The sequence below is a fragment of the Heterodontus francisci genome, chromosome 14, assembly GCF_036365525.1.
Source record: "Heterodontus francisci isolate sHetFra1 chromosome 14, sHetFra1.hap1, whole genome shotgun sequence".
NCBI classification, from domain to species: domain Eukaryota; kingdom Metazoa; phylum Chordata; class Chondrichthyes; order Heterodontiformes; family Heterodontidae; genus Heterodontus; species Heterodontus francisci.
The window spans coordinates 42,700,662-42,717,660 of record NC_090384.1 but is presented as its reverse complement, the minus strand read 5'-3'; the positions used below and the strand labels follow the sequence as shown (position 1 = coordinate 42,717,660).

The following is a 16,999-nucleotide window of genomic DNA, read 5'->3' as shown; positions in this document are numbered from 1 at the left end:
TGAAAGGAAGTGACCAATCCGTCCATGGGTGTCTAACAGTGGTCCCAGAGCCATGCACAGCTCCCATTTCCTGGCAGCCCAATCCTCGAACACCAGACTACTCGATGCTGTTTATGCTTAGATTTCTTATTTGCTGGTGCGTCAGGTTTGAATTTTGTTGGTCTGGAGAATTGAAAAGAGCTATTTATTGGCACTGTTGCTTCATTGGTGAATAAATCTTACAATTAGATCTTGCTAACCTGATTTATCAGCAACTTCAGCTTTATGTAAATTAATGGGATCTTTGACTTATGTAGCCCTGAAGCACCATGGTACACACTTCTGCAGCTTGCAAAGCCTCATTTGGAGACCATACTTTTAGGCATTGAGTGAAAAAACATTTATAAACCTTTTTCATGTAAGTGCAAAGTGAACATGAAAAGAAAAACAGATTTAATTTTTTTTAAAAAAACTTTAATAAATATGGGAAATTAATTACAAAATAATTTATGTAAGGAGTTGATGCAAAGAGATAAAAGTTCTTGGATTCTGCAATAGATAAATAAATAGAGTAGCAGGTTTCCAGCCAGACCCACGGGCTCCGGTCAGCTGGGCTTTGGATCCTGGGTGTTTGCTGGCTCTGAATGCAGCAGCTCAGATCCATTGGCAGAAGCAGCTCAGAGGATGAAATTGCATTCATTTCAAATGGCTGTCAATCCCTTAGGTTTCCTTCATCCACACTCTCAGTCAAGATATTTTCTACAATCAATACGGCCGTCTAGAAAGAAAGGACATTAAAGTCAGTGACTAGAGCATTTTCTTACATTCAGCACCATAAGTTACTGTAAAATGTTTAATATTAACAAGTAAGTCCCAGCACCATAGTTTCACATATATTGAAGGGAGTTCTCAACCATACATCAAGCAAGAGCTGGTCATTAGTCAAGTTGTGAGAAGGCTAACTGATGGTAAAATATTTTACCTTTATATTTTGTAAACTGGCATTTCAAACTAAGTGACTAATTACTTTCCTTGCCCTGATTTTCTTCCCTTCCTTCCCTCTCTGATCCTGAAGCTAATGACTCATCTTGGTGTGTCATTACTAAAAAGGAGTGGGCAGCCATCTCCCCATTGATTAACAATTTTTCAGGAAGGAGCCTGGTTGGTAATGGTGGCAGACCATTCTCAGCCTTATCCCACTGTTACCCAATGCCCAGACACGGGCGTGAACATACACACACACTTTCCTGCATGTGGCACTGGATAGCAAAGAGAGAGAGAGACCCTGGCTCATTCTTCCCCTAGTTCAGAGGCACTGAGCTCATTTGCTGCCACTTTTAACTTCCCTGGTTCAGATTAGCTGGTTCACAGCACAGGCTTGGAATCTTCCTGATAGATACAGCTGAATATCAAGCAATAGGTTAAATTTTGAACCCCAAAGCGGTGACAAGTGTCAGCATGAGTTCTCATATAATAAGCGCGTCCTGGCAATTAGACATACACACGATCAGATGCCAAGGTGTCGGGATATTCGGGAAAGAGAATGGTTTGGGGAACATCGAGCCTACCCCGGGATGGGTGACTGGCGCTACCCAATGTGGCACTAAAGTCTCAACAGCCACACAATCTGAGCCCGGAGATTGGTGGCGCTGGCAACATTTAAACAAGGGCCATTTTGCAACTCCCAAGAATTCCGGACTCCACGTGTCAGGATGGCGGAGCGGAACTTTACCGGAAACTTTAGAGGTGACTTTTTTAAAACAAAAGTTCTCCAAAATCAAAGACCTGGGGGTCAGACTGTCGGAAACAGGCGCTAATTCGAAGCTTTGTACATAGCCCGCCATGTTCCAGCTGCCTGGGATCGAACTGGGTATCGAGTCCGGCTTTAACTCGCACTAAGTTCCTGATAATTTGGAATATTTCCCAACTGGATCAGGTCCGAGAACGGAGGAAGAAAGGCAGTGACAGAGAGACTGGGTTGGGGGATTGAACATAAAATGTTACAGTATTGAATTCCTTTCAGGAGGAGTGAGTCTGGTCCTTACCTGCGGAGCGAGGGGGAGGTGGAGGGTGAGGTTTAGGGTGACCTTCCCAACACCTTCTCCTGTTGGCCGGGAGACGGAGTCTCACTCTCCTGTCGAGATTTGAAACTCTGAATGGCTTTTCTGTTCTTGAATTCAATGAGAGCCATGGTGATGGCCGAGTTCCAGCAGCTCTCCCCCAGGCACCTGAAGTCCATCTCCTTGTTGTCGGTGGTGACCACGGTGAAGTAGATGTATTTACCGGTCCTCTCCACACAGTCCACCGTCTGGATCTGCTGCAGGTTCAGCTCCTTCCTCGGGGAGCGCCTCTGGCAATCCGGGAAAAGCCCGATACTGTCCTGGGTCAGGATACAGTACTTCTTCTTCCAGAGCTGCAGCAGGTTGTCGCTTCTCTTCTCGAGGATGCCTTCTTTGATCACTTGGGCGCTATCCGCGATCTTCTTCATTCTGACGGCTTCTCTTTTCAGTCTTGGTTGTGAAAAGAAAGAGCCGACACGAGGCAGTGACCCGGCTTCACTCAGCTGGACCTGAAACTGCTGCTGCTCCACCGGCTGAGCTCGAACTAAAGAATCAATGACTCCTCCCTGGAGATAAAGCAGCTCCGGACCCTCCCATTTCCTGCCTCACCCACTGAGGATGGGAACTCCAGGATGGAGGAGGGGTGGATCAAGTGCAACTGGAGGATCAGAGCCCTTTACTGGAAAAGGAGTCAAATGACAGGATCTGATGCAAGCGTTTCCTCTCTCTGGTTTTCAAATTTAATCTGGTCATCAAAAAAAAAAGGCCAGACTCCAGCTTTTTGGGAAAATCTGTTTCAGTCACTATGTTAGGTATTTGGGGATTTTGTTTAAAGTAGTTTTGATGAGGCTGAGCTTCATTTAACATGCGATGTAAGGAGCTGCCCTAGAACCGGCAACTTAACCAAAAGAGCTCAGCTATGGGGGCTGGGACTGCTCATCGGACCCAGGCCCCGAAACCCTCCTCGGGAGCCGGTTCCGCACAACCCGAGCCGCCTCTCGGAAATGCCCTCCGTGCCATTCCAATCGGCGTGGAGGGGTTTCCTGTACGGGCTGCTCCTGCACACTCTCCACTTCCTCGCCCTCGTCAGCCGGCCGGACACGCCCTGGCGGTCCGCGTTGCCATCTGGCGGCGAGGGGAAACCCCGATGGAGGTCTCTCTACGCGGGAGTCTTCCCCCTTTACATCGGGGACCTGGGGTGGAGGGTGCTGCACAGAGCAGTCCCGTGCAATAGACTTTTAAGTAGGTTCACGGACTCCCAGGCCGCCTGTACTTTCTGCGGCCTGGACGAGTCCGTGTTCCACGTTTATACGGAGTGTGCGAGGTTGCAGCCCCTCTTTGAGTATCTGAAGGGGCTGCTCCTCAAATTCTGGCTGCACTTCAGTCCCACGCTCCTGATCTTTGGGCACCCGGTGCGGAAGGGCTTGGGCCGGGAGGAGGATCTCCTCGTCTGTCTGCTCCTGGGCCTGGCCAAGGTGGCAATTCACAGGTCCAGGTTGCGGGCCGTCGGGGGTTCCGTCCTCCCTGATTGCCTGCCCCTCTTCCGCGGTTACGTTCGCGCCCGGGTGTCCCTGGAGAAGGAGCATGCGGTGTCCGCCGGTACGCTTGAGGCCTTCCGCGACCGGTGGGCACCGCAGGGACTGGAGTGCATCGTTGAAGCCGAGAATGGCATTTTAATTTGAGTTTTTTTGTTTATTTATCTGGTTTTAATAAAGTTATTTTAAAACTGTAAATATGTACATAAAGGGGGCCTGAGGAATAAAGGCCCCCTCGACATGAAAAATATAAAAGGGGCCTGGGGTATAAAGGCCACCTTGAGAAAAAAAAAACGGGGTTAGAAAAAAAAAAAATGGGGGCTGGGATGTTTCAATCTGCCAGCACTGCTCTCAGTGGCAGGAGCCCTGCAGTTCCCATTAGTGCTAACCCTAACCATTAGATTCCCTTGCTGCCCCTAACCATTAGGGAGAGTTCCCATTCCTGATGGCTAACCAGTGCTCCCTGGACAGCAGCTGAAGACAAGATCAGACTCAGGACTCATACCCCCACACTACACCCCCATTATCTAACAGCCTGTTAACATTAATGAGTCAAAATTCCTGTGGCCAGCATTATCTGTGTGGGCAGTGTGGAATTTTCCTTGGGACCTGGCTAGGCAAATTCTCTGCCCCCTTTTTCTGCCCACTGAAATTTATACTGCAAGAAGCAAGTTCTCCTTTCTGTGCAGACGCCACTCAAGGAAGCAGGAGACATCAATTGAAATTCCCACCATCACTGCCTCAACTGCCCCCACTGCAATGTAGACCTGCATAAGGCAAGCACACTTTTGGAATCATAGAATTTTGCAGCATAGAAGGAGTCTATTTGACCCATCAAACCTCTGCTGGCTCTTTGAAAAAGCTTTCCAATATGTCCCACGACCCTGCTGTTTCCCCATAAGCCATTCAAATTTTTTGCCCTTCAAATATTTATCAAATTCTCTTTTGAAAGTAATTATTGAATCTGCTGCCACCACCCTTTCAAGCAGTGCATTCATGATCCTAACAACCTGCTGCATAATTTTTTCACTTATGTCACCTCTGGTTATTTTGCCAATTTCCTTAAATTTGTGTCCTCTGGTTATTGACCCTTCTGCCACCGGAAATAGTTTCTCATTATTTACTCTATCAAACCCCTTTATGATTTTAAACACGTCTATCAAATCTCCCCATAACCTTCTCCATTCTAAGAACAACCACCCCAGTTTCTCCAGTCTTTCCAGTCTTTCATTCGTACACCATTCTAGTAAATCTCTTCTGCATCCTTTCCAACACCTTGACATCCTTCCTAAAGTGTGGTGCCCAGAAATGACCACAATACTTTAGCTGAGGACTAATCAGTGTTTTATAAACATTTAACACAACCTTCTTGCTTTTGTACTCTGTGCCTCTATTTATAAAGCCAATGATTCTGTATGTCCTTTTAACAGCCTTCTCAACTTGTCCTGCCATCTTCAAAGATTTGTGTACATACACCCCCAGGTCTCTCTGTTCCTTCAAAGCCCTTTAAAATTATACTATTTAGGTCATATTACTTTCCAGAACCTAATTCTGGCAAGAGTGGGGCCATTTATAATTTAATGAAGTGTCAGCCTTGGCTCAGTGATAGCACTCTCACTGGTCAAAAGGTTGTGGGTTCAGGTTCTACTCTCAAGTCTTGAGCACACAATTTAGGCTGACATTTCAGTGTAGAACTGAAAGAGTGCTGCATCATCGGAGGTGGTGGCATAGTGGTAATGTCACTAGACTAGTAACCCAGAACCCCAGGCTTATGCTCTGGGGATATATGGAATTTGAATTCAGTTAAAATTCTGGAATTAGAAGATAGGCTAGTGGTGACAATGAAACCATTGTAAATTGTTGTAAAAACCCATCTGGTTCACTAATGTCCTTTCGGGAAGGAAATCTGCTGTCCTTACCTGGTCTAGCCTACATGTGACTCCAGACCCACAGCAATGTCATTGACTCTTAACTGCTCTCGCAAGCCACTCAGTTGTATCAAACCGCTACAAAGTCTAAGAAAAGGAATGAAACCGGACGGACCTCCTGGCATTGACCTAGGCACTGGAAACGACAACGGCAAACCCAGTCCTGTCGACCCTGCAAAGTCCTCCTTACTAACATCTGGGGGCTTGTGCCAAAGTTGGGAGAGCTGTCCCACAGACTAGTCAAGCAGCAGCCTGACATAGTCATACTCACAGAATCATATCTTGCAGACAATGTCCCAGACACCAGTATCACCATCAGAGCATACCCACTGGTGGTGGTGGTGGTGGCACAGTGCTATACATTTGGGAGGGAGTTGCCCTGGGAGTCCTCAACATTGACTCTGGATCCCATGAAGTGTCATGGCATAGGTCAGACATTGGCAAGGAAACCTCCTGCTGATTACCACCTACCACCCCGCCCCCCCCCACCCCACCCCACGCCACCCACCCCCGGCCTCGGCTGATGAATCTGTGCTTCTCCATGTTGAACACCAATTGTAAGAAGCACTGAGGGTGGCACTCTGGATGGGGGATTTCAATGTCCATCACCAAGAGTAACTCAGTAGCACCATGACTGATGGAGCTGGCTGAGTCCTAAAGGACATAGCTGCTCGACTGGGTCTGCGACAGGTGGTGAGGGGAACCAACAAGAGGGAAAAACCTATTTGACCTTGTCCTCACCAATCTGCCTGTCACAGAAGCATCTATCCATGACAGTATTGGTAGGAGTGACCACCACACAGTCCTTGAGGAGACAAAGTCCCATCTTCACAAGACCACCATGCTAAATGGGATAGATTTTGAACAGATCGAGCAACTCAAAACTAGGCACTGTGGGCCATCAGCAACAGCAGAATTGTATTCAACCACAATCTGTAACCTCATGGCCCGGCATATCCCTCACTCTACCATTACCATCAAGCCAAGGTACCAACCCTGGGTCAATGAAGAGTGTTGCTCCTTGCCTGGAGCAGCAGCAGGCATACCCAAAAATGAGGTGTCAGCCTGGTGAAGCTACAACACAGGACTACTTGCGCACCAAACAGCGGAAGCAGCATGCGATAGACAGGGCTAAGTGATCCCACAACCAATGGATCAGATCTAAGCTCTGCAGCCCTGCCACATCCAGTTGTGAACAGTAGTGGACAATTAAACAACTGATAGGAGGAGGAGGCTCCACAAATATCCCCATCCTCAACAATGGGGGAGCCCAGCACATCAGTGCAAAAGACAAGGCTGAAGCATTTGCATCCATCTTCAGCCAGAAGTGCCAAGTGGATGATCCATCTCTGCCTCCTCCTGAGGTCCCGAGCATCATGGATGACAGGCTTCGGCCAATCTGATTTACTTCAAGTGATATCAAGAAACAGCAGAAGGCACTGGATACTGCAAAGGCAATGGGCCCTGACAACATTCCACAATAGTACAGAAGACTTGTGCTCCAGAACTAGCCACGCGCCTAGCCAAGCTGTTCCAGTACAGCTACAACACTGGCATCTACCCAGCAATGTGGAAAATTGCCCAGGTATGTCCTGTCCACAAAAAGTAGGACAAATCCAACCCGGCCAATTACCACCCTATCAGTCCACTCTCGATCATCAGCAAAGTGATGGAAAGGGTCTTCAACAGTGCTATCAAGTGGCACTTGCTCAGCAATAACCTGCTCACTGACACTCAGTTTGGGTCCCGCCAGGGCCACTCAGCTCTTGACCTCATTACAGCCTTTGTCCGAACATGGACAAAAGAGCTGAACTCCAGAGGTGAAGCGAGAGTGACTGCCTTTGACATCAAGGCAGCAATTGACCGAATATGGCATCAAGGAGCCACAAGGGCAGGTCAGAGGCTGGGAATTCTGCGGCGAGTAATTCACCTCTTGTCTCCCCAAAGCCTGTCTACCATTTACAAGGCAGAAGTCAGGAGTGTGATGGAATACTCTGCACTTGCCTGGATGGGTGCAGCTCCAAAAACACTCAAGATGCTCAACACCATCCAGGACAAAGCAGCCTGCTTGATTGGCACCCCATCCACAACCTTCAACATTCACTCCCTTCACCACTGACGCATAGTGGCAGCAGTATGTACCATCTACAAGATGCACTGCAGCAACTCACCAAGGCTTCTTCGACAGCACCTTCCAAACTCGCAACCGCTACCATTTGGCAGGTTTGATTTCCGTCATACATTCTAAAGATATATATACATATGCTTGAACAATGTAGTTCCTAAGTCTTTTTGGATAATACAATATAACATCCCTCTTTCTTTATAAAAATTGCAATGCCTTTCCCTGTTAACATAACTTTCTAAAACATAAATTTTTCCTTTTCTTTTGACTAAACTAAAGAAGATTTACAATCAACTTTTACAATTAAACACTTGTAATTCTGAACACTTTATTCATGATATCGTTCCGGTGGTAAGATGTTGTGCCTCTATCTTGTGGATTTGTTTGTCATCATCCTTTCTGCAATGAGCTGGTATGCTGTACTGGCAGTATTGTATGTGTTGCTCCTGGTGTTGTAGAAAGTATGCTTGATGTTAGTGATGTTGTTAATGTTGTGTCGCTTGTTGGTGATGTTGCTGATGACCTTCTCTGCTTTACCAGTTCTGGTGTAGGCCGAATATGGACTCTGTTCCTTCTCATCTGCTTACCAGTTTCAGTCTCGATGATGTGTGATCTTGGAGTCTCAGTTTTACCAACAAATTCTGCAATGGGTCTTGGGCATGTACAATTTGTCCTCTCAACAATTCAAGCAATGATTTGGCATGTTTGTTGAAATGCTGACTTCTTTTACCTCTGCATCAGTGATTTGTCATCTTACTTCCTCATGGTCATTTGGAGGATGTAGCTTGCTTGGTAGAGTTTTCTTCTATTTTCTGCCATTCAATAGCTCTGCAGGCGATTTCATGTTGGCCTTGAGAGCTGTAGCTTGGAGTGACAATAAGGCAAGGTTTGTGTCTTCCTTTGTCGCTTGGCATTTTATTAGGGTCTTCTTGACCGTCTGGACGTGTCCTTCTATAAAACCGTGTCCCCTTGGGTGATGTGATGGTGAGCTTATTCCATTGAATCCATACTGTTCAGCAAACTCCATAAACTCTCTGGAGGTGAATTGGGTTCCATCATCACACATCCTCCTTTCTAGAATCCCTTGCTCAGCAAACAGGTCTCGTACTACTGTGGTGATTGTTATAGCTCTCAAATCCTTTACCTTTCTGATGAATGGGAACTTTGAGTAATAGTCTGCTACTATAAGATACCATTCTTGATAGTGCCTGAATAATGCTCCAACAGTATGCCATGGCCTGGGTAGTACTTCATTAGTCATCATTTCCTCTTTTGGCTGTATATTTCTATACTTCTGGCATCAGTTGTATGTAGATACTATTTTTCAGTGTCTTTGTAGATGCTTATCCAGTACACAGCTCAGCTGGCTCTAAACTTATACTTTTCCATTCCCATGTGGCCTTCGTGTATCTTCTGTTCTCTCTGCATTGTTTTGGGTACGATGATTCTGCATCCAGCCAACACAACACCGTCTTCTAGTGAACTGTCACATCTGATTGACAAATAATGCTGTATTACTGGTTGTGTTTTTTGCACCTTTTCCAGCCATCCCTGAATCACATGTTGCGAGAACATAGGAGCAGGAGTAGGCCATTCAGCCCATCGAGCCTGCCCCGCCATTCAATATGATCATGGCTGATCATCCACTTCAATGCCTTTTTCCCACACTATCCTCATATGTCATTTGTATTTAGAAATCTGTCAATCTCTACTTTAAACATACTCAATGACTGAGCTTCCACAGTCCTTTGGGGTAGAGAATTCCAAAGATTCATAACCCTCTGAGTAAAGAAATTTCTCCTCATCTCTGTCCTAAGTGGCTTCCCCCTTATTTGAAATTGTGTCCCCTGGTTCTAGACTCCCCAACCAGAGGAAACATCTTAGCTGCATCTACCCTGTATTTTGTATGTTTCAATGAGATCACCTCTCATTCTTTGAAACTCTAGAGAATACAGGCCCAGTTTCCCAAATCTCTCTTCTCTGGGCAGTCCCGCCATCCCGGGAACAAGTCGGGTGAACCTTCGTTGCACTCCCTCTATAGCAATAATATCCTTCCTAAGGTAAGGGGACCAAAACTGCACACAGTACTCCAAGTGCAGTCTAAGCAAGGTTCTATACAATTGAAGCAAGACTTCACTACTCCTGTACTCAAATCCTCTTGCGATAAAGCCTTCCTAATCGCTTGCTGCACGTTAGCTTTCAGTGACTTATTGACAAGGACATCCAGGTCCCTTTGCACATCTACACTTTCTAATCCCTTACTTTTTATTTAAAATAGAGATACAGCACTGAAACAGGCCCTTTAGCCCACTGAGTCTGTGCTGACCAACAACCACCCATTTATACTAATCCTACATTAATCCCATATTCCCTACCACATCCCCACCACCTACACTAGGGGCAATTTACCTATCAACCTGCAAGTCTTTTGCTGTGGGAGGAAATTGGAGTACCTGGCAGAAGCCCACACAGTCACAGGGAGAACTTGCAAACTCCACACAGGCAGTATCCAGAACTGAACCCTGGTCGCTGGAGCTGTGAGGCTGCAGTGCTAACCACCGCACCACTGTGCCACTTACCTTTTAAGAAATACACTGCACATCTATTCCTCCTACCAAAGTGGATAACCTCACATTTTTCCAGATTATACTCCATCTGCCACGTTCTTGCCCACTCACTAAGTCTGCCCAAATCCCCTTGAAGCCACTTTGCATCTTCCTCACACATTCTCACATAGTTTTGTGTCATCCGCGAACTTGGAAATACTACATTTGGTCCCCACATCCAAATCATTGATATATATTGTGAACCAGTTGGGGCCCAAGCACTAATCCCTGCGTTACCCCACTAGTCATAGCCTGCTAATGCGAGAATAACCTGTTTATTCCTACTCTCTGCTTTCTGCCTGTTAACCAATCCTTAATCCTTGCCAGTATATTACCTCCTATCCCATGTGCTTTAATTTTGCTAACCAACCTCCTGTGGGGGACTTAATCAAAAGCCTTTTGAAAATCCAAGTATATCACATCCACCGACTCCCCTTTATCAATTCTGTTAGTAACATCCTCAAAAAACTCCAACAGGTTCGTCAAACATGATTTCTCATTCATAAATTCATGTTGACTATGCCCAATCAGATCATTATTATCTAAGTGTCCGTTTATCACATCCTTTAGAATAGATTCTAGCACTTTCCCAATGACTGATGTAAGGCTAACATATCTGTAATTCCCTGTTTTCTCTCTCCCTCCCTTCCAATCTGCAGGAACCGCTCCAGAATCAATTGAATTTTGGAAGATGATCACCAATGCATCCACTATCTCCATAGCTACCTCTTTCAACACTCTTGGATGTAGATCAGGTCCTGGGGACTAATCAACCTTCAGCCCTATTAATTTCTCCAATACAACCTTCTTACTAATACTATTTTCCTTCAATTCCTCATTCCACCTAATCCCTTGGATCTCTAATTCTGGGAGATTTCTTGTATCTTCCTAAGTGAAGACAGACGTAAAGTAATCATTTAGCTTCTCTGCCATTTCTCTATTCCCCATTATAAATTCTCCTGACTCTGCCTGTAATGGACCCACATTTGTCTTAGCCAAACATTTCCTTTTTAGTACCTGCCGGAGATTTTACAGTTCATTTTTTTATTTTGTGCTAGCTTACATTCATATTCTATTCTCCCTTTATCAGTTTTGTCATCCTCCTTTGCTGTATTCTAAAATTTTCCCAATCCTCAGGTTTACTATTATTTCTTACAACTTTATAGGCCTTTTCTTTTAATTTTATATAATCCTTAACTTCCTTTGTTTTCCAAGGTTGACTGCCTTTAGTTTTGGATTTTTTGTGCCTTGAAGGAATGCATAGTTGCTGTAAACTATGTAATATTTCTTTAAAAACAATCCATTACAAATGTACTGTCATACCTTTTAATGTATTTTCCCAATCCGCCTCAGCCAATTTGCCCCTCATACCTTCATAATTTCCTTTGTTCAAATTTAACACCCTGGCTTCAGATTGAACTATCTCACTTTCAAACATAATGTAAAATTCTATCATATTATGGTCACTCATCCCTAAAGGTTTGTTTACAACAAGATTATTAATTAGCCCTTTCTCATTACATAAAACTGGATCTGAAATAACCTGTTCTCTAGTTGGTTCCTCAATTTACTGCTCTAGAAAACCATCCCTAACACTCTCCAGAAACTCGTCCTCCACTGCAATAGTGCTCATTATGTTTATCCAGTCTATATGAAGATTGAAGTCACCCATGATTACTGTATTACCCATGTCAGATGCTTCTCTAATCTCCAGATTAATACCATGCCCCACACTACCACTCCTGTTTGGTGGCCTATAAACAACTCCTACCAATGTTTGCTGCCCCTTGCTGTTTCTTAGTTCCACCCAGATTCCACATTTTGCTCTACTGATCTGAGATCCCCTCTTACTAATGTACTGATCTCATCCCTTATTATCAGTGCAACACCACCTCCTTTTCCTTTTTGCCTGCCCTTCCTAAATGTTGAATATCCTTGAATATTCAGTTACATCTGTAACTCTTCATCTTTACTGGTCTCATCTCTGATTTGTCTCAGTTTTGGTGTTATCACATTCACTAGGTGATGTATCTTTATACCTAGATCTTTTATCTCATGTTTCTCATGTGGTGACAGAAGAGATAGGGTATCTGCTCGCACCATTTTTCTTCCTGGCTTGTATTTCAGAGTGAAATTGAAACTTGAAACCTCAAGAGTAACCTCTGCTGGTGGCTGTACACAGATTTTTCTTGTAGATCTGTTCTAGTGGACGATGATCACTCTCCACAATTAATCTTTTCCTGTCGAGGTAATAATGGAATTTCTCACATCCATACACCACTGCTAAAAGCTCTCTGATCTCAGCTGATGTTAGAGCTTTGGATGCAAATGCTGTCGGCTTTCCTTCTTATACCAGGGCCGCTTCCAGTCCTTTGGTAGAAGCATCTACTCGTAGAGGGACAGATTTCGCTCTGTTGTAGGATGACAGACTTGTCTCCTTGCATATTACCTCTTTGAGTTTACTGAAACTTCTCTCATGACTGATCACTGGTACTCAACATGTTCTCTCATCAGCTCTTGTAGGTTTGCTGTGTACTCTGACATGTGAGGTATGAAAGAGATCATATACTGGTTCAAGCCAAGAAAACTTCTCAGCTCTTTCTTGTCTCTCACAGCTTCCATCTCAGAGATAGCTGTGACTTTTTCAGTGCTTAGCTTGACTCCATCAGGTGTGTACATCATTCCGAAGAACTGTCATTCTGTCACCTTCACAATGCATTTGTCTGCATTTAGCTTGATCCCAGCTTTTCTGGTTCTCTCCATGGCTTTATGCAGATGGTAGTTATGGTCTTTCTCATCTACATTATAGATCTGGATATCATCAGCTATGCTGATCGCTCCTTTGCATCCCCTGTGTGTCTCATCTATTTTCTGCTGGAACACATCCTGGCTAACTTTAAGCCAAAAGGTAGACACAGGAGTTTGTACTGCACAAATGTGTTGAATGTTGTCAACAGCGAAGATTCCATGTCAAGCTTCACATTTCAGTAGCCGTTCCTGTCATCAAGCTTGCCCCTGTCAATTCTAGTGTGATCTCTTCCAGTGTTGGAATAGGGTAGTGATTCCTCTTTATTGCTTGATTAAGATCTTTGGGATCCAGGCAAATTCATAGCTGTCCATTTGGCTTCTGTCTCACCACTATGGAATTTACCCAGTTTGTAGGCTCTGTGATTGTGACAATCACTTTATTTTCCTCTATCTCTTTGAGTTCTCTTTCAAGCTTTCCTTTTTGCTGTATTGGTACTTTCTGTGGGGGATGAATCATTGGTTTCTTCTCTGGGTCAATGGTGATGTGATACTCAAAATCTTCAAAGCATCCAACCATCTCATCAAAACACTCTGGATACATTTGGACCAGATCTTCCTTGCTTCTGATTGGAGGGCACTTTTCAATGGATGTGCTACCTTCAACCATCATTGATGCCTCCTGCATCTCATGGTTTACTGCGATCAGCTGCAGCTCTTCGCAACTGTTCAATTCCAGGATAGCTGAACCAGTGGTGCGGCACAGTGGCACAGTGGTTAGCACTGCAGCCTCACATCTCCAGGGACCTGGGTTCGATTCTGGGTACTGCCTGTGTGGAGTTTGCAAGTTCTCCCTGTGTCTGCGTGGGTTTTCTCCGGGTGCTCCGGTTTCCTCCCACAAGCCAAAAGACTTGCAGGTTGGTAGGTAAATTGGCCATTATAAATTGTCACTAGTATAGGTAGGTGGTAGGGAAATATAGGGACAGGTGGGGATGTTTGGTAGGAATATAGGATTAGTATAAATGGGTGGTTGATGGTCGGTGGGCCGAAGGGCCTGTTTCAGTGCTGTATCTCTAATCTGTTTCAATGACGTAGAATATACAGTTGACATCTTTTCCTTTGTGCGTCCCTCTGATTTGGGTCGTTCCCAGCTTTTGAATATCAGTTCCACCATAGGCTGTCAGCGTGATATTGCTCAGTTTCAAAGCATCTTTCTTTGGGTAACAATTCTTTTTCAAATTTTCAGGAATGATCTTCTGGTATAGTCTGAGCAGGATGATGTTACTCTGTGCTCCAGCATCAGGTTTATAGTTGTGGGCTTACCTCTCACCTTCCCGATCCGTATGGTTGTGTAAATTTATTTTCTTTGGAAACTTCCGCATCCAGACATTTGATGTAGGTCTATGGTTCCTATGTCTATTGTGTCCTTAAACTCCCCATTACCTTCCAGGGTATGGATGTTTTGGTTTCTTTTATTTCTCATTTGCCCTGTTGCTCTGTCGCTGGTAATTCCTTTACCATCTATTTTCTTTGTTTTGCAAATCTTTTCCCAGTTTGATCCATGTGCGGGACATTTCATTCTGTCTGTGAACTCATGTAGCTGTCCACATCTCTTGCATATCTTTCTCTCTCTCTGGTGGGTGTGTATTCCTTTGTTGCTGTTTCACTGCATCAACCCTGCTCCCTTTCCCTTGACTTAACTAAAGGCTAGCCGTTTGTGCGATCAGTGTCATCAGCTGTCTACTCGTGGCTTCATGTGCTCTGGCAGTGTCTACAGTCTGCAAAGTTGTAAGTTTGTCCTTTCCAATTAAAGCTTTCTTGTACATCAGGGTGTGCCGAGCCTCAAGTGAGCTGATCTATCAGCCTTTTATCCACGTCCTTGAATTTACACTGGCTGGCTACATTTCTCATTCATGTTAAAGAATTCTCAATAGGCTCACCTTCTTCTTGTCACAGACTCTGAAATTCATAACAGTGGATCCGATGTCAAACCTTTGGCTGAAGATGTGTGTTGAATTTATCAAAAATCATGTCTGGGTTTTTACTATCGTCCTCACTCATTTCCCAGATATTGAAAAGATCTAATCCTTTCTCTCCTGTCAACAAAAGGACGTAGCTGACCTTTTACTCTTCACTAGTGCCTGTCAGAAAACTATCGAATGTCAATTTGCATTTTTGCTTTTACTTTTTGAATGCCTCCATGATGTCGTCAGCCTTCCAATTCATCATGGGCTGGAACTGCACGTTCATTGCTGCAGAGGGCGGCCATCTCGTTTTTTTCACGCAATTTATAGTGTTTTCTTTCTGGCACTAATTCGAGTTGTTTCTCAGTCAAATTCAGCATTTACATCGCTCATAGGGTTTGAATTCTACTCACAACCACCTTGCCACCACCATGTTATATCTTGTGGTTTCCAGAACTTCTTAAATAATCACACTCTAGACACAGATACTGGAACTTGCACCATACTTTCTCACATCTCTCCATTTGTGGCAGAATGATACACAGCTTGTAGTGCATTGGTGAGTAATGTGGCATTCTAAATTTCAGTTTATTCGTTCATGGGTGTCGCTGGCTAGGACAGTGTTTATTGCCCATCCCTAATTGCCCTTGAGAAGGTGGCGGTGAGCTGCCTTCTTGAACTGCTGCAGTCCATGTGGGGTAGGTACACCCACAGTGCTGTTAGGAAGGGAGCTCCAGGATTTTGACCCAGTGACAGTGAAGGAATGGCGATAAAGTTCCAAGTCAGGATGGTGTGTGGCTTCGAGGGGATCTTGCAGTTGGTGGTGTTCCTATGCATCTGCTGCCCTTGTCCCTCTAAACATAGAAACATAGAAAATAGGAGCAGGAATAGGCCATTCGGCCCTTCGGGCCTGTTCCGCCATTCAAAAAAGATCATGGCTGAGCTTCTAATTCAGTACCCTATTCCTGCTTTTTCCCCATATCTCTTGATCCCTTTGGCATTAAGAAATATATCTATCTCCTTACTGAATATATTTAATGACTTGGCCTCCACTGCCTTCTGCGGTAGAGAATTCCACAGGTTTACCACCCTCTGAGTGGAAATTCCTCATCTCGGTTCTAAATGGCATACCCCGTATCCTGAAACTGTGACCCCTGGTTCTGGTTCCCCAGCCATCAGGAACATCCTCCCTGCATCTATACTGTCTAGTCCTGTTAGAATTTTATAGGTTTCTATGAGATGCCCTCTCATTCTTCTAAACTCTAGTGAATATAGGCCTTATTGACCCAATCTCTCCTCATACGTCAATCCTGCCATCTCAGGAATCAGCCGAGTAAATCTTCTTTGCACTTCTTCCATGGCAAGAACATCCTTCCTCAGATGAGGAGACCAAAACTGCACACAATACTCCAGATGTGATCTCACCAAGGCCGTGTATAACTGCAGTAAGACACCCTTGCTCCTGTACTGAAATCCTCTTGCAATGAAAGCCAACATACCATTTGCCTTCCTAATTGCTTGTTGCACCTGAATGCTTGTCCAAATCACATTGGAGCCTCTTTGCATCCTCCTCCCAGCTTTGTATCATCTGCAAACTTGGAAATGTTACATTTAGTTCCCTCACCCAAGTCATTAATATATATTGTGAATAGCTGGGGCCCAAGCACTGATCCCTGCAGTACCCCACTAGTCACTGCCTGCCACCCGGAAAAAGACCCGTTTATCCTACTCTCTGTTTCCTGTCTGTCAACCAATTCTCAGTCCATGCCAGTATATTACCCCCAATCCCATGTGCTTTAATTTTGCACACTAACCTCTTATGTGGAACCTTATCAAAAGCTTTCTGAAAATCCAAATACACCTCATCCACTGGTTCTCCCTTATCTATTCTACTAGTTACATCCTCAAAAAAACTCCAGTAGATTTGTTAAGCATGATTTCCCTTTCGTAAACCCATGCTGACTTTGCCCAATCCCATTTATGCTTTCCAGGGGTTCTGCTATCACATCCTTTATAATGGACTCGAACATTTTCTCCACTACTGATGTAAGGCTCAC

At 44.7% G+C, this 16,999-nt stretch overlaps 1 protein-coding gene across 1 annotated transcript; it reads right to left on the bottom strand.

The window, feature by feature from the left end:
• Positions 1-437: 437 nt before the first annotated feature.
• Positions 438-2,575, bottom strand: phlda2 (pleckstrin homology-like domain, family A, member 2). The gene is made up of 2 exons (XM_068046831.1): positions 2,025-2,575; positions 438-757 (listed from the first exon to the last, which is right to left on the bottom strand). Exon 1 carries the CDS (start codon positions 2,465-2,467, stop codon positions 2,057-2,059), a length of 411 nt encoding a protein of 136 aa, XP_067902932.1. The 5' UTR covers positions 2,468-2,575; the 3' UTR covers positions 438-757; positions 2,025-2,056.
• Between the last annotated feature and the right edge of the window lie 14,424 nt (positions 2,576-16,999).